Genomic DNA, 25616 nt, shown 5'->3' with positions numbered 1-25616 from the left:
CAGGTGCGCACCATAAAGTGAAAGTGTTGGGGATCTCAGATGGGGGCACTAAACCACTCCAGCATCTCCAGCTGCTCTGTCCCCAGCAGTGATGCTTGCCCTGCCCTTCCACACCCTGGGGTGGGGGGTCCCTTCAAAGGGAACAGTAAACCTTTCAGCAGTGGGATGAGGGCAGGAGGCACAGGAAATATTGTAATAAATACCCCAGCCCAGTTTGCCAAAGGGCTGGGCATCAGGAGATTACACGAGCGTGATGCTGGGTGTGTGCTCCTTGGCACAGAGCAGGCCTGGATACAGACCTGAGCCACAGTCTGCTCACTTGCTGTGAGAGGAGACGGCCTAGGTTAGCCAGCTTGTTCCTTTGCCAAGACATCTTCCTTCGTCCTGTTGGACCAATCCATCTCAGAGGCTAAATTACAGGCCAAGAAACAGCTTCCCGCACACATGGCAGGAGTTATTTTTAAAAGGTGGTAGTGTCTTGTTTAGAAAAATTCTAAGACACAGAAAAAGTTAGCAGTGAGCCTGGTATATTGGCACCTGCTTGTAATTCTAGCTGTTTGGGAGGCAGAGGCAGACCAGTGGCAAGTTGGAAGCTAGCCACTACAATTCAGCAATTCTCTGCCTCAAAGTAATGTTAAGGGGTAGAGAGATTATCTCATGCTTTAATTTGCTTTTTTATTGTGACAATAAAACACCATGACCCAAAGCAACTTGTAGAGGAAAGGGCTTATTGAGCTTACACGCCCTGATCACAGTCCGTCATTAAAGGCAGCTGAGGTAGGAACTCAAGAAGGGCAGGAACTGGGAGGCGGGAACTGGGGCAAAGGCAGAGAAGAAAAGCTGCTCACTGACTTGCCTCCAGACTCGGGTTCAGCTCCCTTTCTTACAGCTCCTAGCACCACCTGCCCAGGGTGGCACTGCCCACAATGAGCCGGTTCCTCCCCTATCAATCAAGGACGTGTCCCCACAAACATGCCTACCGGCCAATCTGATAGGAGCATTTTCTCATCTGAGCTTCCCCACACCCCAGATGAACCTAATGTCTGTCAAGTTGACAGAACACTAACAGCACCACCTTGTGTGCACAAAACTCTGCGTTCAATCTGGACCTAGTTTGATTCTTTTGGAAGAATACCCACCTGTATCTTGATTTCTTTTTCTAGGAAACCATCTCTGCTCACACTTAGGTTCCTTTTTAGCCTTATCCTTCCCTCCTCAGCCCTTTCCTGAGGGAGTGTTATTAGCCTTCTGCCATGTTTCCTGCCCTTTCCTGTGCTCCTTCATGTGTGTGCCTCTTAGAAATGGAGATGTTTCACTGTGGAGGAAGAGCGGATAGAGACTCCCCCATCTCCCTGTCCTTGAAAGCCTCCTAGCACAGCGGCCTCTCCCATAGGCTCCTGGCATTAGACAACGAAATCGGGAAGAAGACAGATCAGACTTCACAGCAGGTCGCTGAAGGGCCTACCATGCAGTAGGACACAAGAATACTTTAGAGTATCAACTGTAATCTACATCCTATCCCTGACAGTTTTCAGAATCTAAGCATGCATTAAAGCTCAAAACTTAACAACAAAAAGAGAGAATGTTACTGTGTGTAAAGTTTTAAATAACTCTTAAATATACAAGGCGCAATGCGTCCTCCCCACCCTTTTCTGAATGCTGTCTAATCCCGTCCTCCAGAAAGAACCGCTACAAAGAGACCTGTGCCCATTCCTTCCCACACACTCTGCAGTTGTGGCTCTGACCTTCTAGGACAGGCACATGCATGACTTTTTTCACCACGTGCTATTCATACTGCCTTGCCATTTGATATCCGAAGTCCACAGTAAAGCAAGGAAGTCCTTGATGATCAGCTTGAGAGGCCTGGCCGCAACATTTTAAGCACTGTCTACTATGGGTACGGTACCACCTGAAGAAGGGCATTGTGCTTGTTTTGAATATTTTTTTTCTCTTGGTCACAGTCCTGGCTAGTTTTATGTCATCTTGACATAAAACTATCTATGACAAGCTAGAGTCATTTTAGAAATGGCTCCTCAATGGAGGAAATGCCCCCACGAGATTGCCCTGTGGGCAAGTGTGGTGAATTTTCTTGACTGGATGGTTGATGTGGGAGGGCTCAGTTCACTGTTGCTGGTGCCATTCCTGAGCTGGTGGTGCTGGGTTGATATAAGAAAGCTGGCTGAGCAAGCCATGGGGAGCAAGCCAGTAAGCAGCACCCCTCCATGGCCTCTGAATTAACTCCCACCTCCAGGTTCCTGCCTTGAGTTCTTTCCCTGATTCCTTCAGTGATGGACTATCTTGTGAAGTATAAGCTGAAATGAACCCTTTCCTCCCCAAGCTGCTTTTGGTCATGGTGTTTGATCACAGCAATAGAAACCCTGACTACGACGGTCACTATACTGCGGGCACTGGCCAATTTCACTTCTGCGTCACGCTGTGGGCTGTCCGGGTCCGACCCCCACCAATGCACTCCTGTTCCCTGCCCACTACGTGACTCTAGATTGTCCTCCACGAAGATGTTACTGATCTTCAGCAGAGTGGAGATGGGTCCCCACACCCACCACCTCCTGGGCAGTGAGGTTGTTAGTCTGTGCCCCACCCTGCCTGGCCTGAAGGAAGAAAAATGCCAGTCATGTTGTGCAACTGGATCAGTGAGTTTCAAGCGCAACAGGAAGTACTGTTGCTTTCCCTCCCCTCCCCACATCAGTGCTCACTTGGTCCAGCACGGGGAACTGAACCCTGGGGGCTTAGCAAACTCTATGTAGGTTCTCACCCTCCACACCCCAGACCCCCACAGACCCCCAGCACAGAACTCCCCTTCTTTAATCTGACCCCCTGCTGTTCTCTCCCCACATCTAACTGTGGGGTGCTCCTCTTTCAAAGTTCCCCATGCCTTCCCAGCCCATGTGGAGTGGAGTTGTGATTCCTGGGCCAGGCACTCGAGCCATCGTAGGTCAGGACCAGCGACATCAGTTCTGCATTCTGAGTCCTTTGCCTTCCCTCGGGTCCCAGGCTCTCGCAGTCTCCCACACCTTCTCTGTGTGAGGCACACATGACCCTGACCTGAGCAACGTGAATCTGGAGGGTTTGCGCTCCAGAGTCGGCTGAGTTTCTCAGACTCGGAGCGTATTTCAATGAGGTCGTTGCTAATATGGGTTTTGGGAACACAGACCGGCAAAGATGTTTTACCTGTGACATGTGGGCACCATTTCACAGTACAGAGCTCTCTTCCCATGGAAGTGCCAGCTTCCTCATCTCAATGGCATAGGACACACCATGGTGAGGATTCTTCATCCTAGCTCAGACTGAGAACATTAGACAGTGTGTGCAGAATTTAGCAGCTCAGGACCTACTCACCAACCTACCCTGCGAGGTAGGGATTGTGAGACCTTGTAGGACTTCTGTGACCAGCACAGCCACAGCTCAGCTCTGTGATCCCCCAGTGCGTGGACTGGGACAGGAGTAGACACCTCACTTGAGTCTCCTAGGAGATGTTATGAAACTTTTTGGGGGGCTGGGCATATGTTCCCTGTAGCTGAGCACCTTGGAGGACTGGTGGTCATTCCCAGCCACTTATAGATGTTTGGCAGAAAAGGCTTCCCTGTGACCTTGCTGTGTCCTCAAAGTCCTCTTTGATGAGCTACCAAGAGGACAAAAAAGAACTCTGGGGAGCAGCTAAAACCCAAGAGGCATAGAAGTTGACAGGGTTTTCCAGAGCCCTTCTAGACATCTGTCAAGCATAGAACAAGCCCAGTTTGATAATGGCAAGTATCAATCAAAGAATTCTCTTATTCTCCCACCCACTCCTTCTGGACTTGCAGTCATTGAGAAAGGAGCCCAGGACCCAGCTCAGATGCCTTGCCTTCAGGGAACAGGAAACTCACCTTGACTCAGCTCTGCAGGAACTGTGTGTTCTGATTTCAACCTAGGGCAGTTTTGTCTTCCTGTGGATGTTTGGCCATCTTTAGAGACGAATTTGGTTGTCAAAAAGTAGGTGGAGTGGCGGGGGAGGAAGATGGTGACCATTCTCCAATGCACAGCCCCTCCATGGCATAGAATTAACAGCTTCAGAGACAGCACAGAGCCCTGGCTGAGTAACTCTATCTTAGTCTCTCAAAGTGGAAGTCCAGCAGGGAAGAAGTGGGTGTATTAGAAATGTGTGGGACCTTATGGGGTACATGTGGCTCTGTAAGTGAAGATCAGAAGTCAGAATGGCTGTGCTCACATCTGTTACAAAGTGGCCATAGGTATTGGGATTCTCCAGAGGAATAAAGAGTTTACTAAACTGGTTTAAACAATATGGTCAGACTCATCTACCAACAGCAGTAGCATACTTGGAGGACCAAGAACCTTAAGATTGGATACAGCAGCTGGGCGGTGGTGGCGCATGCCTTTAATCCCAGCACTCAGGAGGCAGAGGCAGGTGGATCTCTGTGAGTTCGAGGCCAGCCTGGTCTATAAGAGCTAGTTCTAGGACAGGCTCCAAAGCTACAGAGAAACCCCGTCTTGAAAAATAAAACAAAACAAAAAAGATTAGATACAGCAACAGTTGGAGTTGTCCAGCAATGGCTGCCTAACACCACAGAGGCCATGAACCAGTAGTTGGTCCATCTACAAGGCTGGGTGCCTTAGTATTATCAATTTGGCACTGAAGGCCAGGAAGGTTCCTAGAAAGCCACTTGACCTCAGTCCATGTTGGAAGCCTAAAAAAAGAAAAGGAAAGAGAGAGAGAGAGAGAGAGAGAGAGAGAGAGAGAGAGAGAGAGAGAGACAGACAGAGACAGAGACACACACACACACACAGAGAGAGAGAGAGAGAGAGAGAGAGAGAGAGAGAGAGAGAGAGAGAAAGAGAAAGAAAGAAATGGATTTCTAATACCAGCGAGTAAATGGAGTAATCCTCCTCCTTCTTCTGTGTCCATTTTATCTAGGCTACTACCAGAAGGTGTCACCCACAAATGGGGTGGGTGTTCCCACATCCATTAAGGCATGTAAGACAATGCCACACAGACTTGCCCACAGGCTAACCTGATGTAGACAGGTCCTCAACTGAGGCTCACCTCAGAAGATCCTAACTCATGACATGTTGACATTTCAAACCAACCATCTTGGACATGTGATCCTGGGCAAGCCACTTTCCTCCACGAGCTTCAGGATCTGAAGAAGTGGATCCTGAAGAAGATTGTGAAGGTCCTTAGGAATACCGTGCTTGCTAGAGTTTGGACCTCGAATGCCCCTCAAAGGATGATGTGTCATGTGTTGAAGACTTGGTCCCGCTAATGAGCTTTTTGGGATGCAGAGGAACCTTTGGCAGGCAGACCTAAAGGAAGGAGATTAGGTCATTGGTGGTGAAACTTTGAAGTGATTATTGGGACCACGGTTCCTTCCTGTCCCTGTTTCGCTTACGGGTTTCCATGAGGTAAACGGGCCTCATCTGTCTCAGGCTTCTGCCATCATATCTTTCCCCACTAAAGGCCAAAAGCAATGGGGCCAAGTGGACTAAAACCCTGACAGTGTGAGGTCAAGATAAATATTTCCTCTGTCTAAGTTGGTTCTGCCAGGTCCTTTTATACACTGACCGATGGCTAACAGTGCCTCTCTGAAAAGCCGTGTTGAGTGGAGCTCAGTTCCCACCATATCTTTGGTGGAGAAGCCTTGCCCATCGGCTAGGGGCTTGGCAAGGGAGGGCCCAGTTGTGTAATAGATGGCAGATCTTCGCGCTGTGGAGAAGGGCCATCCCTGTAAGTGATTGCTTATTCCTTCTTGGCTACCTGGAGTTCCAGCTGCTCTTAGCTATTCTCAGGAGGGGCAGGGCCAGGAATCTCCTGGAAGGCATTTTGCGGGTCTTTTGGGTTGTATGGAGAAGGTGTCATACAAGATAATAGTTTTTTTTTTCTTCCCACTCAAAATTATTTTCAAATAATTGTTCCCACATCCGTGTCCTTGTGAGATCCTAGTTCTGAGGCAGGGGATTGAAACCTGCAGGCTCTCGGCTGAGAGCTGGGCCAGGGTCATTGCTTCAGGCCCAGAGACCAGTTCTAATTGCACAGTTGGTGACAGCTGAGGAAAGCAATGTACTGGGTCTAGCACCTTCACTAACAACTCCCCAGGGACCCGGCTGTGAGGTGTTGTTGCTATGGAGCTGGGCCAGTCTGGGGTGTCCGCTCCGTTTGCCTAGCCAAGCATCAAGCAGCTAGCTATGCCTGAGTGAGGGACAGAACCTGACAGATCATCTCTCCTTCCCGGCGCCTCCAGTCAGTGTGCCCGCACATGTATGACCAGACTCCTGGCCTCACTCGGCATACCTCACTCAGAGATGAGTCATTTGTTATTTTGTCAATGCCTTCTCAACATAGTTTTACCTCTGGGCGGAGAGCCTTGAAACACAACAAACTAGATCGGTAAACCAGAAACTAGGCCCCTCGGTTGTGGAAATAAGGAATTGCTTCTGTGTACTGCAGTTTGACCGCGAGCCTCGTGCAGATGTGGGGATGAGAAGTGTGGCGGGAAGAATGAGGAACTAACTGGATCCTCATCAGATCTCACTATCCCGGAATAGCAACAGGACCACGTAGAGCGACACTTTAGAAACCATGACACTTTCGTCATTTAATATCTGTGTATACACCCAGAGGCAGATGTCTCGTGGTGCGTGTGTGGTCAGACGGCAACTTTTGGGTCATGGTCCTTTTGTTCCCGCATCCAGGCCCCGGTGGGCGTGGCAGAAAGTGTCTGTACCTGCGGGGCCCATCTCACTGGCCCGACAGGCTTTTTTTTTTCTTCCCATCTTATGGGTGTGAAGACTAAGAGAGGAGTTGAGTAGGTCAGGCAAAGGTGAGTTTCTGGGTTGTGGGTAGAAATTAAAACCACAAGAAGCCTGGGGCTGAGGAAGCAGATTCAAGCAAGGAGCTCCTGCCTGTGCCTTCTGACCCTCTCGTGACCTCATGAGAGGAAGTCACAGGTTAAGGACAGTGTGGTCCCTGTGGCCTTGACTGTGGCTGGGAAAAAGATTTCAGACACGATAGGTATCTGTGCTGAGAGCTAGGGAGTGGGGAGAGAACCAGCCAACAAAAAAGCAAATTGAGCTAGTCCCCAGGATACCTTGGAGCCTGAGGGGGTAAAGAAAATGGGAAGGAGCTGCCAGTGAGGGAGGGGACTTCCTTCAATGTCCCTTGATACCCTTCCTCTCTTTGCATCCTGGAAACAACTCTGAGGTGAAGGTCCACCTCGTCTCTCTGGACAGGAAGCTGGGCTCCTTTTCCTGACCAATGCCTAGCACCTGATGATCTTATAGTTGTTTTTTTTTTAGTTTGTATTTACTTCTGTGTGTTTATGTGTCATATGCATGTGTTTGTGTTCCTGTGTATGCACACATGTATGCATGCGGAGGCCAGAGACAGATATGGAGATATCCTCGAGTGCTCTCCGTCTTATTTCTTGCGAGTGGGTATCTCACTGAACATAGACCTGACCGACTGGGCAGGACTAGCTGGTCTAAGCTCCAGGGGTCATCTCTGCCTGCCCGGCACTGGCCTTATAAGTGCGTGTCACCATATCTAGCTTTTTCATGTCAGTGCTAGGGTTCAGGTCCTCCTGTTTGCACAGTAGGCAGTTTGCCTCCTGAGCCATCTTTCCAATCCCCTTGTTTGTCCTTACTTTTTATTGAAGAATAATATAGGTATAGAAAAATCCAACTATGATATTTGGGCAGAGTAGTGAAGCAGTAAATTTCTTCTTTTTTTTTCTTTCCTTTTTGTTTTTGTCTTGTTTAGTTTTTGTTTTCCTGAGACAGGATTTCTCTGTGTGACAGCCCTGGCTGAACTAGAACTCACTGTGAATTTCAAAGTTAGGGGAAATATAAGGTGAGGTTCCTGTGAGTGTCTGGTCTCAGAATCGGCTTATCAATACATAATCTTGCTCTAGTATCTCTGTGTTTCTCTTCAAAGGCATCTTAACTCATCTTGTGTCCTCGATCTGTTAGCATTGAACTTGCAGCTGTCAGCCCTGTAACTCATGACTGAAATACTTTTCTGAACACATGCTCTTTTGTGCGATACGGGAAGGCACAGCATAACCGTCCTGCACTTGGGAACTCTGAACAGCACACCATACTGCTCTTTGTGTGATTTTAGACACTGAGAACAGAGAGGTAGGGTGCTACATGCCTTTAATCCCACACTTGGGAAACAGAGGCAGGTGGGTCTCTGTGAGTTTGAGGCCGGCCTGTTCTACAGAGCGAGTTCCAGTCCAGGCTACACAGAGAAAGCCTGTGTGAAAATAAAAACACCAGAACACCAAAAAAAAAAAAAACCAACATGTGGCACTAAATAGAGACACGTGAACAGTGCAGGTTTGAACACAGAAGGCAGAAGGCCCTCATGTTGCATCTCATCAGGGAATATGCACACCAAGGCATTCAGCTTTGTCCTGCCAAATACATATCTCCAGGTAATCATATGAGCACCTGATCCAGGGTTGGGAATACCATTTGGCAAGGAGAGCATCCTCAAATGAGTGAGCCATAGGTATCGATTTTCTGTTGAATGGGGAAAGGGAGGCATGGGTGGTTTCATTCAGAGTTGGATCTAGTACACAGCTCTGTTATGTGGGAGCTTGCTTTCTGGAAAGCCCTGGCCCACTTTCAAAAATGCTCAGAATTTTGAGATAAAGCTTCCAGCAGACACTGCAAGTCTGAGTTCTGTTCTAAGATTGCCCAGCGGCCGCTGGCCAGAACTGATGGGAAGCCACTAAAGCCGACAAGTGTGTGCTGACCAGGAGTGGTCTGTGAACCAGGACAAACAACCCATCAGTGAATGCTTTAAGACAGAGCTGAAGTCCTTCATACAGGAAGCCCAATATAAACCCTGAAGCAAGCACAAGGCCCTGTCTATTCCCAGGACACAAGGTCCATGTCTGCCCTAGAGATCCCCTTAGCATCTGTCTGTAGTTCCCATGCCCCTCGTGTAAATCAGGACTGTAGCTGGGGACCTTAAAAGCCTGCGACAGGACTGAGTGGGGTTTACTGAAGTACAGAGGCATGGTCCCTTGTTCTGACTTCAACCACTTGAGAGACACAGTTGCTAATACATCCACTTTAGATCAGATGTCTTATTGAGAAACTTAGGCCCCTTCTTACTGGAGACAATTTTAAAACCTGGGAATGAATTGTGGATATATATTTTTACAATGACAGTTTAGGGCCTGGGAAGGTGACTTCAGTCAGGGAAAGTATTTACCTCACAAGCATGGGGACTTGAACTGAATCTCTAATACCCATTTGCCTGTTATCCCAGCACTGGGGGTCAGGGGATTTTGGGGCTTACTGGCCAGCCAGTCTAGCTGCATCAGTGAGCTCCAGATTAGGTAAGTGGCCCTATCTCAAAAAATAGAGATTTAGGAAGATACCTGATATCAACCCCTGGCTTTTATGTGCACACACACACATGAACTTGTATGTACACGCACCCAAGCACGCGTGCACACCTGTACACGCGCACATGCAGACTGTTGCTTCAAAGGGGACAGCAAGTTTTTAAGAAGTGGAGACAACATCCTGTTTCGAGTTTGCTCGGAGCAGAACATCTGCTTTATTTTCTCAGCCAAAGAAGCCAGGAGTCACTGGAGTTCACGCCCACAGCTGTGTGTGCATCCAGGCTCAGCTCTGTGCCAGGGGTCACGTGGGGTGTGGCCCCCACCGTTTGAGTTTCACCTCCTGTCCCTCAGCTGGTCACTTCTAGATTCTTTCTGGAAAAAAAAACAAAACACAAACAAAAAGCAGTACCTTAAGTTTGAATTTTAATGGGCACCAAAACCAAGAAAAGGGAGTGGATTAAGGGGATGGGCAGCGTTTGCCATGGGTAGGTCGAAATTCCCGGAAATGGTTCCACGGTTAGGACTTGGGGAAGCGGCTCAGTGTAGATCTTGTAAATAACAGATTGCTCTGCCGCAGCGTTAGGAGACCAAAAGCCCCACTGCCTTGGCTTCCCCGTCTTTCTAAGGTGATTAGGAAACTGAAATTGACCAGGTGGTTGTTTACATTTGTTTGTTTATTTACCACCAGCAACAAAACAACAATGACAGCAGCCAGCGCTCTTCAGCACACTGGAAAAGAGACGGGCTGACGGGTGGCAGGCACTGTGCTGGTGTGTGGGGGAGGGACAGGAATTCTTCCTTGAGTCTTTACCAGCACCTGGGAGGTGGAGCTACTAGCAGGTTGTCTTGTGGAACTTTTCCACCTGTATTTTACACCCACTTTCAGGGAGTCGGTCTGCCCAGGAGCATATCGCTGGCCTTAAACCCAGCCCCAGGACAGGCTGTCTTGAGGATTAGTCTTTACACATATTTTCCCAAATAGATCTTGAGGGAAGAGAGTATATTAATGAGGAGGAAGGCGTTTTGAAAAAAAAAAAAGAACCAATTTATCAACTGATCCTGTGACAGGAATCCCTAACCTTCAATAACAGAATGATGATTTCCTCTGTTCAGAAGTTGTCCCCCACCCCCACCCCGTTTCCCCCTCCCCCTGTGCAGTTGGATGGTTTGGGATGAGCCCTGGGATGCTCCAGCTCCCCACACCTATAGCACTTGGCTGTCTGGAAGTGTTAGTCGGGTTTGCTCTGCTGGGATTAGATTGCTCCCTTCCCTGGCAACTGTGCGTGGGGACTCAGCCTCTTTGAGACCCTCAGCAAAGGGATCGCACAAATTCCAACTTGTGGTTTCTGGTCCTCAGTCAGAGAAATGCTTAGCTCCGGGGTGTTGGCTGCAGACCTAGGTGTATTTAGCAATCTAAAACCCTTGTCACTCAGGAAGGAGGTGCTGAGGTTGCTGAGGTGTCAGAGATCTTTAACCAAATCCCCAGGAAGTTAAGTCTTTATTGAGGCAGAAAGATAAATGAACGTTTGGCTCCGATTATATTTGAACTGACACATCTATGTTATCTTGGGGTTGACCTTTTGAACAGATTTAATCCCAGAAGGGATTCGATGGTGCAGCCTTGACCCTGCGAATTCCTGTTTTAAACTGTCACTTGCAAGGTCTTTGGCCCCCGAAGGTGTCCTTGTGCTGCCTAGGGCCTGTGTCTTCCCCTCTCTACCCCTCCACAGCCCAGGGGAGAGCACAGACCCAGAGCCCTGCCTCCAATGTGGCTGTCAAGCACAGAGAGTGAGGGTACAGGTTATGGAGGTCACTCGGGCCCCTGTTGCAGAGCAGAATTGCTGTCACCCATACTTGGGACAGAGATGCAAGTTCTCAGACTTAACATTATGGGAAGGGTCCAAGTTGGGGGAAACATAGGAACCAAGAAGGAAAGAAACGGCTGGTGAGAGGTCTTGGCTACTTGCCCAGGTGAGTGTTTAGTGGCCCTGCCTGAGTAGGTCACCTGTCTCATCCTGGCACAGCCTGGTGCAGCTGCAGGGTTCACCTGCTTCTGTAGGTCAGCCTGTGAACGTAGATACATGGGCACACACCAGTACAGTTGGAAACATTGTCACCTTCCAGACAGGCCGGCAGCTCAGCAGGCGATCCCTCTGTGCTTGCAATGGAATTCTACCAGCATAACCCTGATACAAAGGGAGAATTGCTTTCCTCTGAGCTTAATGGAGTTGCTTTGGGCATCACAGTTTCCGTGCAAAGACTGGGAGAGAAAATATTTGTTGTCACAGTCCCCCTGAGGTGTCAGCCTTGGGTCTGGTCCATTAGGTTCTATCCTTGAGCCAACCCCAGAGTCACAGCTTCCCTCAGTGACCTTTTCTGATACCAATGCCCCTGCATGCTGTTCCATGTAACTTTCTGTTCATTTCTTTCAATTTTTTTTCTCTATGTGTACATGTTTGTCTTTGCACCATATGTATGCCTACAGAGGCCAAAGAGGGTGATGTAACCCCTGGAATCGGACTTACAGACGGTTGTGAGTCACCTGGAGGTGCTCTGGAAGAGCAGTCAGTGCTCTTAACCGCATAGCCTCCCAGCCCCCTTTATTCTCAGTTGAAAATTTCTAGGTCAAATTTAAAAAATCTTTTAGCTCAAATGAAATTATTCAAGTGCATGGCATAAAGAATTTGCCAGAACTTGTGCCTTTGGGCAAAGAAGTAACCGGAGTGTTAGGGAGATCATGGGCACACTAGATCTGCTAGGCTGCCCTGGCCCTGACAGGTTACTTCTCGGCCTCTGATTTAAAACCGGAATGGCAAGTTCCTCTGGTTGTAAATTTAGTCTCAATCAGAACTGCCCCATCTATATATGTTGACAACTGAGAAAATTAAGTTTAGACCCAGAGAGAAATTTTCAGCTATTTCCAAGTGAGGCAGCTGCCTCTGGCCAGCACTTGGTGTGATGGGGCTGGGGTGTATGTGTGTGTGAGTGAGAGGGGGACGGAGGGAGAGAAGTGGGGGAGGGAGAGAGAGGGAAAGAGAGGGGGGGAGAAAGAGAGAGGGTGGGATAGAGTGAGAACGAAGAGAGGGACAGATGGCGTCATCGGTCTCTCCCTGTTGTGCGAGGTGTCTTTTCTTCGCTCGCCCTTTTCGTTCGGCGCCCCTATATGTGTGTTATGCTCGGCTTCGCGCGTCTCTATATGAAGCGCTGAGCGATAGAGAGATAGCGCTCGCTTGAGAAGAGAGTTCAGAGGGAACCCCTGGTCACTAAGGGTAAAGAAATGATAGGCAAGAGCAAAGACAGCCCTTTAAGAAAAAAGGAAATCCCAGAGAGAGCCTCTGAGGATGTCATGGAGAGCAGGAAAAGACAAACACAGTCTGCTAAACATGTAGGCACCTCACACTTCCTGTGTCAGGTGATGGGGCCTCTGGGTAAGGAAGGGAAGACACATGAAATGATTTTATGCATGGCATCACATCCCACAAAGGGAACGCTGTGAGGACACTAGTGTGCTTACCATGTTGAGTAAATCAGGAATGGGGGAGTGGTGCTGGTCCCAAATGAAGACTGTCAAAGACAGCTTATCTGTGCACACATTCTATCTCCTTCTAGACAGAGTATCCTGATAGAAATTGGCCCTAAAATGCATGTTGAGATGGCAGTTACATTTAATTTTTTGGTGGCTCAGATCAGACCGGAGGAGATAATCTCTTTGATGCATGTTTAGAAAAACTAAAGTATGCTAAAGAAGAGAAATAATGTCATCAAGAGGCTTTGGCTCAGGGGGTCAGGGAAAGTGGGGTCTCTCCTATCTTCCACTCCTCAACCCCACCTCCCCTTTTGCCCTGAGCCGAGGCAATACAGTAGTATGGGAGAGAAGTTGGGGGTGACTGAAGAAAAGGGTGGACTGTCTACCTATTGACTGCTCCCTTAATGCCTTTATCACAGAAAAGGGTCAGCCTCCTGCTGCTACAGGTCCTGGGGCTGATGGGCAACCCACCCCACCCTGGATCACCATGGCCCGGCAGAAGCGAAGAGGAGCCCCAGACCCACCTGTCAACCAGGAAGACAAGCCTGGGTCACGGATCCTAAAGACAGAAACTGGAAAGCAAACCCAGGTGCGGAGAGAAAACACTATTTCTGTGGAGTTGGGTGCGGGGGCGGGGGGGGGTGAGGAGAGGGAGAGGGAGCTTGGCAGGGTGCAGTGGGCACCTCAGGCACTGCGTGATCACAGATCCTGAGTGAGCATCACAGAGCCTGTGCCTATGGTGACAGCTGACGCGTGCTTGAGGGCCGGTGAAGCCAAGTCAATATGTCAGCTTCTAGCTTCCACAGAGGAGCAATCTGCCCTCTCTTTGCCTGTGTGGGCTGTTACAAAAGCAGCGCAGACAGCACCGTGCTCTGGCCTCCTAGGCAACGCAGCTCAGCCTCTGGAAAAATTGAAGACAGTTTAAAAAAAAAGTCTCCCCTTAGACACATGGTGACACTGTCACCAGATCCATCTCGGCTCATTGTGTGGTGATAAATGAACCCTGTTCCTGCTGCCGCCTGCTGGGTTCCCTTATTCCTCACCTGGGGCTGCACAGCTAAAGCCCAGGGTTGCATTATGTATTCAGCTGAAAACAGCTTCCACCACCCCAAACAACTGTGCTTAGAAGCAGGCTGAGACTCTTCTTTTGTTTCCCTGGGTTCTGCTCTATGGGAAAGGGAGCCTGCCTTCAGTGGGACCTGTTTCCCTTCCTGCTAATGCAACCATTAGTTGTACCCAGGTCTGAAGACCTTTATGTAGTGCAGGGGAAGGGAAGTTACGTTAGCCCGTTTCAGCTTGTGCCATTTTGCCATGTGTCACAAAGTCACAAAGCTAGTTCCAAACCAAATTCAGTTGGCTTTCCCATAGAATCCTTGCTGTCCACCATCTGGGGCTGAGGCTGTATTGTAGGTGCAAGGAAGGAGCCACCATGTGCGTGTGGGCTGGAAGGAGCTGGCACGAGTCAGAGAGCTCTGGCATTTTGATGGGTAACATCGGTGAGCGGGTGCATGGAGCCCTTTCTGGAAAGTGCCAGCAGCGTGATTCATCTTGAGAGAGACATCCTGTAGCTAAGTCACTTTGGGTGGTTACCCTCTCTGAGTCTGTGTGGTTGGACTGCATGTGTGTCGTTCTTGTGTCTCCATAGGAGTCTGTGAAGCAGGGTGACTTTGTCCGAAGCAAATCTTTCCTGATGACCCCTGCAAAGCCCCCTGTGACCCAGAGGCAGGGGTCAAAGCTGAGCCTTAAGGAAGGACTACAGAGAGGAATCTCGCTGTCCCATCAGAACTTGGGTATGAGATTGGCATGACTTTTCAAATACTTTAGCGTCATTATAACCAAAATTTTCCTGCACTTAGAGTTTGTTTTGTTCAATTGTTTTGCCGTGTTGAGCTGTTATTTTTTAAATGCAGCTTTTATTGAGATAAAATTTACACATCAAAAAAATTTACACATCATAAAAGTCACGCATTTTGAATGTGCATTTCAGTGGATGTGTCTTACAGTGAGATTATGTATATTTGTAGAGTCCTGCCGCCCGGTGGCAATCTAAGAACAGAGCGTTCCCCTCACACTGGAAAGACACTCATTCCCATTTGTCATATTCCCTTCCCTGGTTCTGGGTTAGTATTTACCTTATGTCTGTAAGATTTGCCTTTTGGGGAACATGAAATCATAAAATACTGTTTTTGAATGTGATTCTGAGCTCACTGTGGTAGTGTGTGTCATTTCTCTCTTTAATGATACTGGGCATTGAGCCCAGGGTCTCATGCACACTAAATATATATATTTATTTATTCTATATATAATATATGTATATATATATATATATTCTACCACCGAGCGACATCCCAGTATTCCCTACATTTTATTTATTTTGCACTGTAAAGACACAAGAATCCAACTCCCCAAGCTGTCTTTAAGCGTGTGGTTGTGAAGGTATGAGGCTTGTTTCAATGTGCAGCCTATCTCCAGTGTTCTGTGGTTAGACCCTGAACATCCTCAACTTGCTCTGCCTCCAGAACCATCTGAGCCTGCTCCTAAGCTCTTTCAGTCACACGCACTCCATACCTGACGCTTACACCTTCACACGTTTACACATTAATGCCTTGTGTGTCCTGGACCACAGTGGGCACTGTAACATATACTGAAAGCTATTCAAGAGACTTCGTGAAAATCCACACTCCTGTCTCCTGCTTTTGTCTGTTTTGTCCCCTTTCCAGCAGCTCAGGCTGCAGCAATGACAGAGAAGGAGTTGCATCAGCTGAAGAGAGCCAGTTACGCGACGAGTACCGATCAGCCGTCCTGGATGGAACTCGCCAGAAAGAAATCTCAGGCTTGGAGCGACATGCCCCAGATCATAAAATAGATTGGCAGCCTGCTGATGAAGGATGTCCACTGCATTGACGGACCACTTAGTTTTAAACTGCCGATAAATCATGGCAAACAGACTGTGAAACTTAAGATTGATTTTTGTCAACAAATTATGATGTGCTGGGGAAGACTGAGGAAGCAGGCAGAACCAAAAGACAAGACAGTCTTGGGCCAGAGGGGCTGCAGCAAAAGGAACCCTGTAAAAGCTCCTTTCTGAGCTGAGGTATCAGTTCAGAATCCCCATTCTAAAGAGGCCCCAGACAGCCCGCGAATGGAAATGAAGAGGGTGCACATGTTGGGTGCCCTGTAAGAACAGAGCCGGAACTTCTTAGGAGTCCCAGGTCTACACTGTCACCTGTCATCAGCCGGTGCCTCTGGCCACTGTCTTGCCGCGGACCATCGTCACCTTTTGCGTTTACTGATAGGCATGACGTTTATGGTACAGCAGGGATGCCGTTCATAAGAGCAGCTACGCAACAATCCAGTTTCCTGAAGACATCCGCCCTTGAGAAGGGGAGGACAGGACGTGTCAGGGTTTGTCGATTCAGAGACTGTTTCCAAGAAGAATTTTTAAATTTTTCCACTAGGCGTCTGTGTCCTGAACCATTGCACAATGCATTGCCTGTTTAATAAAAGGTTTCAAACATGCTTCTGCTTGGGGTATAAATGTTATTTCTGCTCATGAGAACATCCTTAAAACTGCCTCTCTTCACACCTCGCTAAAATCCTGGCTGGGTTTGGGTGTTTGAATTTGGGGGTTGGTTGGATTGTTTTCAATGTTCCAACAGAACATTGATGTTCTTTTTAGGAAGAATATGTAGAGTTTTTCCCCTTCCTTTGCTCTATGTATCACAACATTGTAAGAATATAAAATTCTGTTATTTATTTATTTATTTATTTATTTATTTATTTATTTATTTATTTTGGTTTTTTGAGACAGGGTTTCTCAGTAGCTATGGAGCCTGTCCTGGAACTCACTCTGTAGTCCAGGCTGGCCTCGAACTCACAGAGATCCACCTGCCTCTGCCTCCAGAGTTCTGGGATTAAAGGTGTGTGCTACCACCACCCGGCCGGCCGAATATAAAATTCTTAAAGGCTGTCTATTTTAGTTTGCTTTCTGTATCTGTGATAAACAGCATAGTGAAAAGCAGCTTGGTGAGGAAAGGGTTTATTTTGGCTCACACATCCCAGGTCACAGTCTGCTCGGGGGAAGCCAAGTCTGGAACTCAGAGCAGACATGGAAACAAGAGCCATGGGGGATGCTGCTTCCAAGCTTGCTGCTCGTGATTTATTCAGCCTACTTTCTTATGCAACCCAGGGGTGACACTGTTGGAAGTGGGTTGGACCCTCCCACATCAGCCATTAATCTAGAAAATCCCCTTACAGACTTAATGCTGGGCTATCTAATGGTGTATTTTCTCAATTGAAGTTTTTTCTTCCCAGATGACCGTGGCTTGTATCAAGTTAACAAAAAATAAAATAACAAATAAATCTAATCAGGATATCGTTGTTCCTTTCTCTCACTCATCCAGCCTGTATGTCCCCGCTGACAGCCAGGTCACTGGTACAATAACCAGGAATGCAGAATGGGGTAAAATCACTGGCACAAAAGTTTGGAATCTCAAGAGTTTCTATCTAGTTGTTGCTTTAAAACAATCCCAGTTAGTTCTATGCAAGCCAGTCTCCATGGGAGTTAGTTCAGCTAGACTCAGAATCAGTCCGACATCACAATATATTGCATTGTGATTTGATTTTATGTGTCCTAATGGTTGCTGCTTTTAGTCTATTCTCTATCCTCATGAAAATTATTTTTCTACCTGTTACTGCTATAATTTTATTGCATCTGCCTCTATTGAAAAAGTCTTGGGACAGGGTATTTCCCCCCAAGCCAAATTGATTTATTAATGACATTCTCTTGGAGAACATAAAACCAGAATTCCACAATTCCGGTAGACTGTATCTACACAAGGACTCTAAAGCTTCGGCATTAATTGTTTTGACTGGAGATAAATTGATTTGTCCGTGCTTACCCTAAGCCATCATTTCTCCAAACAGCAGAGCATGTCCGGGGAACCCTTTGGAGGCAGTGGTCTCACTGGAGGATCAAAGAGAAGCAGTTTGGTGTTTGTTAAACAGAGGTTACCATTCTCTGTGTTTCAGGATGTGGCAAACCGAAGGCTGTGGGTTTTTAGGGCCGTAGGGGAATTCAGTTGGTGGGATGGTGACAGCCTGTAACTGCCACCTTCCGTGTGGAGATTGGGGTCTTCTACTGTACTTGAAGAGCAAGAAAGCAACCAAGGCTCGGTGTGATAACAAAGATGGGGAAATCTTGGAGTAATCAGCCGCTTTGATTCTCCTGAGAAGACTGAGCAACGCTCGAAGTACGTCAGATGCATTTTTGATGACCCTCTCTTCTGTCTTCGGGGGTGAGTACTTATTTCCTCTTTGCAGCAGAGGAAACTGAGGCACACTGAAGGTAAGGTCATCGAGGGCCTACATTTTTAAACCCTACTGCGAATCGACACTCCTCTTTTTCTTCTGCTTTTCAGAGCTGAGGCCTAAACCCTTAGGTCACTATGCAAGCACTAGCCCACTGAACTAAATCCCCGACACTAACATTCCTATTTTTAAAAAGCAGTGAGTACAAGGGTGAACCTTGTCCTCAATGACAACCGGGAGCTTGCTGAATGTGACCTTGACAGCTCCTGTGTCTAAGGAAACGGTACACACCTCTCCTCGGGCTGTCTCCTTGGTGACCACCTTTGCCCTCCTCCCTTAACTCCTTTATCAGAGAAAGTGTTAAACTGTCAGCACACTTGAACAATGTATAACGTTTCTAACTTCCTTGAAAGCTCCCTATAAGGGCCTCTACCATGGGGCCTAGCCCCCGTGGAAACTATTTTTGTGGCACACCCGTTTTTCTCTTAATGGGAGGGAGATAGTGACTAGATATTATATATGTGAAAGTACTTGTCAGAGCAATGATGAGCCTAAACCAGAGGTTTGTTGCAGCCAAAAGGACACTTGAGGTTGGGGTGGGGGGGTGTCTCATTGTCTAGCTGATTCTGGTGGCCTGGGCTAAGGTCATGGTCTAAGTAGGTGCATTTACTGTGGTGTGAGAACAAGAGACTGTACATCAGGGTTGGCGCCTAGGTTTTGGCTAGAGTTCTTCATTGAGTGGGGAAATCATTTGCAGAAATGGAGCCTGAGAGCGAAGTCCACAGAAAAGAGGACATCTTAAATGACTTCCCATTCGGTCACTAAGTAAGCATACCATGGCTACAGATCGAGTTATAGATTTGAGAGATCTCAGTTTGAAACAGGACAGAAATTCAGGTCTGGGAGAGGAAGAGGGGGCTGCTAGGGCTGACCTAAGGACGCCCCTAACTCGAGGGGCCCCGGGAAAGCAGGTGTATCCAATTTGCCTTTGGAGCAAGAACAGAAAACGCAGAGAAGAGAGTATGGGGGGGAACATGCAGCTCTCTGGGCTGAGATCTGCTGGATGACATTGGTCGAATGAGAAGAAGAATGGCTGCTGGCTCTGGACACACAGAAGTCATGGGTGAGCTTGATAGAGCCCTTCTCAGGGTCCTACTAGGGCAGAGTCAAGGATGCAGTAGGTCAGAGCCAGCCAGCTTACGGCTGCATCAGCTAGGACTAACTTTGAAGAGCTACGTGAATGAGAGCCGAAGTGGTGGCTAACGGCTTTGTTTGTGCATTGGAATGAATCTACAAAGGGGTTTACGTGCAAGCGGAAATAAACGTATAGGAGAGAGGAGAAAATCAATCGCAAGGCTGGTCTTTTGGAAGCATCCCAACTCCCTATGGATTCCGGCAGGGATGAAATACTCGAATCATGGATGCGATGTGTTCCTGGAAATGGGAGCCCCGTGTTCTGATCCAGTTGGCAGGCAATGGACAGCCAGCCCATTGTGGTGGCAGTCTGATCAAATGCTTCCCTTTGCTTGCCCTGATGCTGACCCATTTTCTTTATTTTGGTGCCGAGCTTCATGTTGAGAAGGAGTGGATAGGGTGTTGTCTGGGTGTGGAGAGCTCTAACAGCCCACAACACATTCACTAAATCTGTGGTCTCTTTTCCCCTTGAAGAGCTAGGTAAAACCCAATTAAATATCAGCAGATTTCACGGTTGGGAAAACCCAAAGCTTTCACCACAATTCTTGGGCATTCTGCTACCCACTCTGCTCTGCACTTGGAACTCCTGCATTTTGGGGGATTGTTGCTTCTGGGGATTTAACCCAGAATGTGGCTCCTTCAGCAGTCTATAAAATTCCATGTACACATGACATTGTGTGTGTGCGTATGTGCGCGCGCACATGTGTGGAGGTACAAAAGCACATGAAAGCCAGGGGTCTTCATCAATAGAGTGTGCATCTTCATCACTTCTCTGTCTTTTTTTTTTCTTTTAATACTGAAGCTGATTGGTTAGGCTGCCTAGCCAGCAAGCTTCAGGGATCCTCCTGTCTCTGCTCCCTAGCACTGAGATTACAGGTGTGCACCCAGCCCCCCACTGGACAGCCTTTGTCTTGATGTAGGCCATTAAACATGTGGGGTAGCATCATAGTTTTGTGGGTGTGAGGAGACACAGCTTTCTTTTTTTCTCTTTTTAAAATATTTATTTATTTATTACATAGATAGTATTCTGTCTGCATGTATGTCTTCACACCAGAAGAGGGTACCAGATCTCATTATAGATGGTTGTGAGCCACCAGGTGGTTGCTGGGAATTGAACTCAGGACCTCTGGAAGAGCAACCAGTGCTATTAGCCTCTGACCCACTTCAACTTTCTTTATCTTCCTGGTCCCGTAGGTCCAGCCACCCATAGCGGGACAAATCTCCCTTGGTTGTCTCAAGAGCATCAATTCATCGATGCCACATACGCCACTCCAAGTAACTAACAGAGGGCCTCTTCCAAACAAATGGCATCAGCTCACTGACAGAAGTCATGATGGATGCAACTTTCTCAACCCCGTTCAAGCCTGTCCTTGGGTTAATGCTGAATAGCGCCAACAACAAGAGCCGTGTTTCCCAGCATGGCCAGCATGGACCCCATCTATCTGGGTTGTCAGGTTTCTCCAAACAGCCTTTTGTCTTCGACTGACTGTCAACAGCCCCGAAGATCTCTCTGCTCTGGCGAGCTCCCAGTCAGCTTAGAGCTGCCGCTGCTGCTCCAGCTTTGTCAGCGGCCTGCTCGAGGATAACCCAGGCTGCCTGTGCAAGATGCAGGGAGGATGGTGTCTGTCCGGTAGGTGAGAAATCAATGGGAAGAAAATGCACGCAGCAAATACACAGCCCCCTGACACCTTAGACCGAGAGCACGCACTTTAGCTTTGCCTCCGTCTGGAGCAGGAGGTGGAGGGAGAAACTAAATGGAAGATATTCTTGATAATGGAGCCTAGCAGAAAACAACAACAACAAAAATTTACAATGGTGGATTAAAATAAAAAGCAAATATTTTTGGCTGCGAATTTAAAGTTTGCCCACAAATTTAACAGTCCTCTCAGAGTGTAGGGCATACTGCCCATCCTGACTGTGACTCAGCCTGACTGTTCATTTACATTCGCATCAGTGTTCTCTGTCCACAGGGGATATGTTGCAAGCCTCCCCGCTCCAACAATGGCTACTACCCACAGCGAGAATAAATGTGCGTATTGTATGTAATATGTGTATATCGTGATAAACCTGGACAGTTTGCCACTTTGAATTGCCAGCGTTGCTACTCTTGTGTTCTGGGACCTTCTATGGGGTAAGAATAAGGGCTGCGTGTTCACAAGCACTGCCGTACTACCCTAACCCACCTGGTCACTGAAACAGCTACGGAGAGCCCGGCCGTGGTGACAGATCTGGCTATGTGTTTGTCCTCAGACAAGCAGAAGTGTCTGTCAAGGGACCGTTCTTATCGCAGGCAGGAAAGAGGAAAGAGTAGGCTGATGTCGGATGCTGGAAGACTTCTCATTCTACTTAAAAATAGAATGCTGGAGTGGGAAGGTAGAGAGAGAGAGAGAGAGAGAGAGAGAGAGAGAGAGAGAGAGAGAGAGAGAGGGAAAATAAATAATAATGATAACCCATGAAACAGCGTGCAATTTAAACCTCCAGAATTTCCCATTTGATGTTTTGGCCCACATTTGACTTTGCGAACCTTTTGAGTGGAGCTGTGCACAAGTGTATGCTGGAGCAAACATGGGCTGGGGAGCTGGTCAGTCGGTAGGGCACTCACTGAGCAAGCAAGAGAGCTTGAGTTTGACCCAGAACTTACGTGGAAAAGCAGGTGTGGTGGCACACTCGTGTAATCCAGTCCTGAAGAGGAGGAGGCAGGAGGCTCTCTGGGCTCCCTGGCTGTCAGCTGAGACGAATTGGTGAGATCCAGGCCAGAGAGAACTGATCTCAAAAAACACGGTGGACCTCATCCTGAAGAATTCTACCTGAAGTTAACCTCTGGTGTCCACACACATAAGGACATATATGTACCAACATGTACACACACATACACCACACACACAAATGTAGCAGAAGTGACAGTGGATAACACCAGGAGCTAGGTAATAAAAGGCATTACTGCTTTTTAAATCAAATATTTATTTTTAGAGTGTGTATGTGTGTGTGTATATATGTGTGTGCATGTGTATATGTGTGTGCATGTGTGTATGTGTGTGTATATGTGTGTGCATGTGTGTATGTGTGTGCACACAGGCTCCTGCTGAGGTAAGAAGGTGTTGGAGTTACAGGCAGTTGTGAACCACGAACGTGGGGTGCTAGAAGCAGAATTTGTATGTTCTGGAAGAACATCAAACACTCTAAACCACTGAGCCATGTCTCCAGCCCTGCCATTGTTTTTATATCACACTCTGGATTCGTTTGCTCTGAGGGGATTTAGCCCCATACCTTAAAATACACAATTGAGTACTACACAGCAGAAAAAATAATGGCTTCTTGAATTTTGCAGGAAAATGGATGGAGCTAGAAAACATTATTTTGAGTGAGGTAACCCAGACCCAGAAAGACAATTATCACATGAACTCACTCACAGGTGGTTTTTAAACATAAAGCAAAGAAAAACCAGCCTACAAACCACAATCCCAGAGAACTTAGACAACAATGAGGACACTAAGAGAGACTTACATAGATCTAATCTACATGGGAAGTAGAAAAAGACAAGATCTCCTGAGTAAATTGGGAGCATGGGGACCTTGGGGGAGGGTTGGAGGCAGGAGAGGAGAGGCAGGGAGGGGAGCAGAGAAAAATGTAGAGCTCAATAAAAATAAAAAAGAGATAAAAATAAAAAATACTCAAAGAGCCCGTGGAAAGACCCAGGTGAGAAGAGGCCCCATGTGGCTCACTTAAAGACTTTAACGTTGCTACCAGTACCTGAAGCCTTCTGTTAACCCCTCACACCGGCCTGCCTTTGTGTGAATAGCCAGTTAGCTTTACTGTCTCCTCCCACCCTAAGCCGGCACCTGACACACTGATTGGGGGTCACCTGAGAGGTCCCAGGCCAGATTGCCCAGTGAGGACACTGAAACTGTGGGGAATAAATGTTATCATTGTTTTCAGCATTTGCATCTAAATATCTAAATTATTCAGTGATGGCAACTAAATAAAAAGCACCTTTCCATGTCCTTTTTCTGGGTCTGCTTTAGTTTGGATTTTTGACTGTCCCCTAAAGGGACATATACATTGAAGGTCTTGGTAACCAGCCTATAGTACTGCTGAGAGGTAGTGGAATCTACTAGAAGAAAGATTATTGATGGCAGTGAAGGAGTTATTAAACCCCAGGTGTTAAGTTGGGAGCGTGGTATTGGTCTGGACTCCAAATCCCAGCATGCCAGGACCTGACCCCTCCCTGGGGGAGGGGAGTCAGGACCACTCCCACAGGGTATTTAAGTGAACTCCCAGCGGAGGAACCCCGTGCTCGCTTTATAGCGGCCTCCCGGTTCCCCCTCAGGGCCACCAGAGAGCACAGGAATCCCATTAAACCTGCATATTTTTAATTTGGCTTGTTGTGACTTGGCTTGATTAGGATTTTTGTGTCGGCAGAGAGCTCGTGTTAGGAAAAATTCCTAACATCAGGCTCTTCCTGTCTCGCTCTTGCGTCTCGGTGGCCCTGAGGGTAAAGCGGCTTCTCCACTAAGTGTGTCTACTGTGATGTACCGTGTAACCTGGGCTGGCCTGAAACTATTCTCCTACCTCAGCCTCCAAAGTGTGGGGTGGCAGGCATATGATACTATGCTCAGCTCCTGCTTAAAGTTAAGATTTTAGCTCAGGTTGAGAAGACAACATGAGAAAATGTAATTAATGCCGTTCAAACTGTAGCCTGCCTTAAAACCAGCCTGCAGAGACAGCTGGAGGGATGATACATCGAAGACCTGTGGTCCCCCAGATGTTTGAAGGCAGAAGCAGCAATGGCACAAACCGGAACCATAAAATTAAAACTCGGGGGATGGAAGAAGAAGGGTTCGAGCTATCAGAGTTTTCCAACATGGGGCAGGATGCTTGGGCAGGAGTGAGGACAAGTGTACCCCAGGGGAGCAAGCGGGAAGCAGGGAGAAGGGGTGGCCACCTTCAGGATGCCAAGCAGGCTTTACCATCCCAAGAAGAGAAGGATAGAGGGCGGGGATAATCACAATACGTTGTATATATAACAAAATTTAAGAAGTGCACACACCACACACAGAGACAGGGAAAGACTGAGACAGAGAATCTCTGGTGACAGGCAGAATAATGAAAGCGGCCTGCAGGCATGGGGGCTGAGCACAGGTGTTTAGGAGGTGGCTGACACCTGCTCTCTGTGCTCTGTTCAGCTGCACTGCGCCCTTCCCCGTTGGGGAATTATCTTCATCAACATGGCAATAGAGGAGGGCTGTGTTTGCACGGCCCGCCCGGATTATTAAAAACAACAGCGGGGCTGGCCGTGGGGGTGTGCTGAGGGCGCTTGTTTATTGACTTCTCCTGGGAGCACCCTCAAGTATTTGTAGGGAGGCCAGAGGCCCTGGAGACCAGTTCTCCTCCCTGCAGAACGCCCAGTTCCACAGTTGCCGGCACGTTTGCAAAACCCAGAAATTCTACTTTTAGCCTGCTATCCAATGAAGAACATGTCGCCCCTGAAAGCTCCCCCATGGGGACGACAAGCCTGCATTCAGACCTAGGACAATTTCAAATTGCTACAGAGACAACGAAAACCAGAAGCAAATCGCCAGGGAGTCCTTTAAACCAAACAAACCCAATCTTCTAGAAGCAGAGGCCGTTAAATTTAGATCCCGTTTCCTCCCAAGAACCGGGTAGAATGAGATGATCAGATTGTTTCCATTAGCAAGTCATTTCCCCTGACGCCCCATCCACCCTCTCTATCCGAGGCTCAGGTGCCCCGCCAGGTGTGCTGTGTGGGCTCCTGAAAGGCCAGGGTGGGAGGCAGAGGCTGGACACCCACGAAATTGCTAAATGTGGGGCCTCCTCAAGTTTTCCTGTCTGCCTGAAATACTGCCTTAAAGGTCAGACTGAAATAACCTCCAAGTGCATGAAGAGTTTACAGAAGAGAATCAACGTGTTCTGCTAAAGGTTGGACCTACACACGTCCTGGGCCACACAGGGACCTGCAATGTGATGGTTGTCCTTACGACCCTTCCAGTACTGGCTGCAGGTGCCAGAGCCTCTGCTTTGGCTGTATCAGTGTGTGCAGGTGTGCAGAGCTTTCTTTTCTGATCATTGTGGGCACTGGGCTTCCAAGGTGTCTGACCTAACTGGGACCTGTCTCCTTCAGAATCTTAGACTGAAGTCCTAACTCTCGGTGCTTCCGTATGTGACTGCATTTGGAAACAAAGCCGCCCATGAGATAA

The 25616-nt window shown here is 47.9% G+C and overlaps 1 protein-coding gene across 1 annotated transcript in view; it reads left to right on the top strand.

The window, feature by feature from the left end:
* Positions 1-15914, top strand: part of Cracdl (CRACD like) — a 43375-nt gene extending 27461 nt beyond the window's left edge. The window contains exons 7-9 of the mRNA XM_038344158.1: positions 13317-13510; positions 14543-14687; positions 15621-15914. Coding sequence (XP_038200086.1) covers positions 13317-13510; positions 14543-14687; positions 15621-15763 — 482 coding nt within the window. The 3' untranslated portion in view covers positions 15764-15914. The remainder of the gene's footprint in view (positions 1-13316; positions 13511-14542; positions 14688-15620) is intronic.
* Positions 15915-25616: the final 9702 nt, after the last annotated feature.

The sequence above is a fragment of the Arvicola amphibius genome, chromosome 9 (assembly GCF_903992535.2).
Source record: "Arvicola amphibius chromosome 9, mArvAmp1.2, whole genome shotgun sequence".
Lineage (NCBI taxonomy): Eukaryota > Metazoa > Chordata > Mammalia > Rodentia > Cricetidae > Arvicola > Arvicola amphibius.
This window is presented reverse-complemented; position numbering and strand designations above follow the sequence as displayed.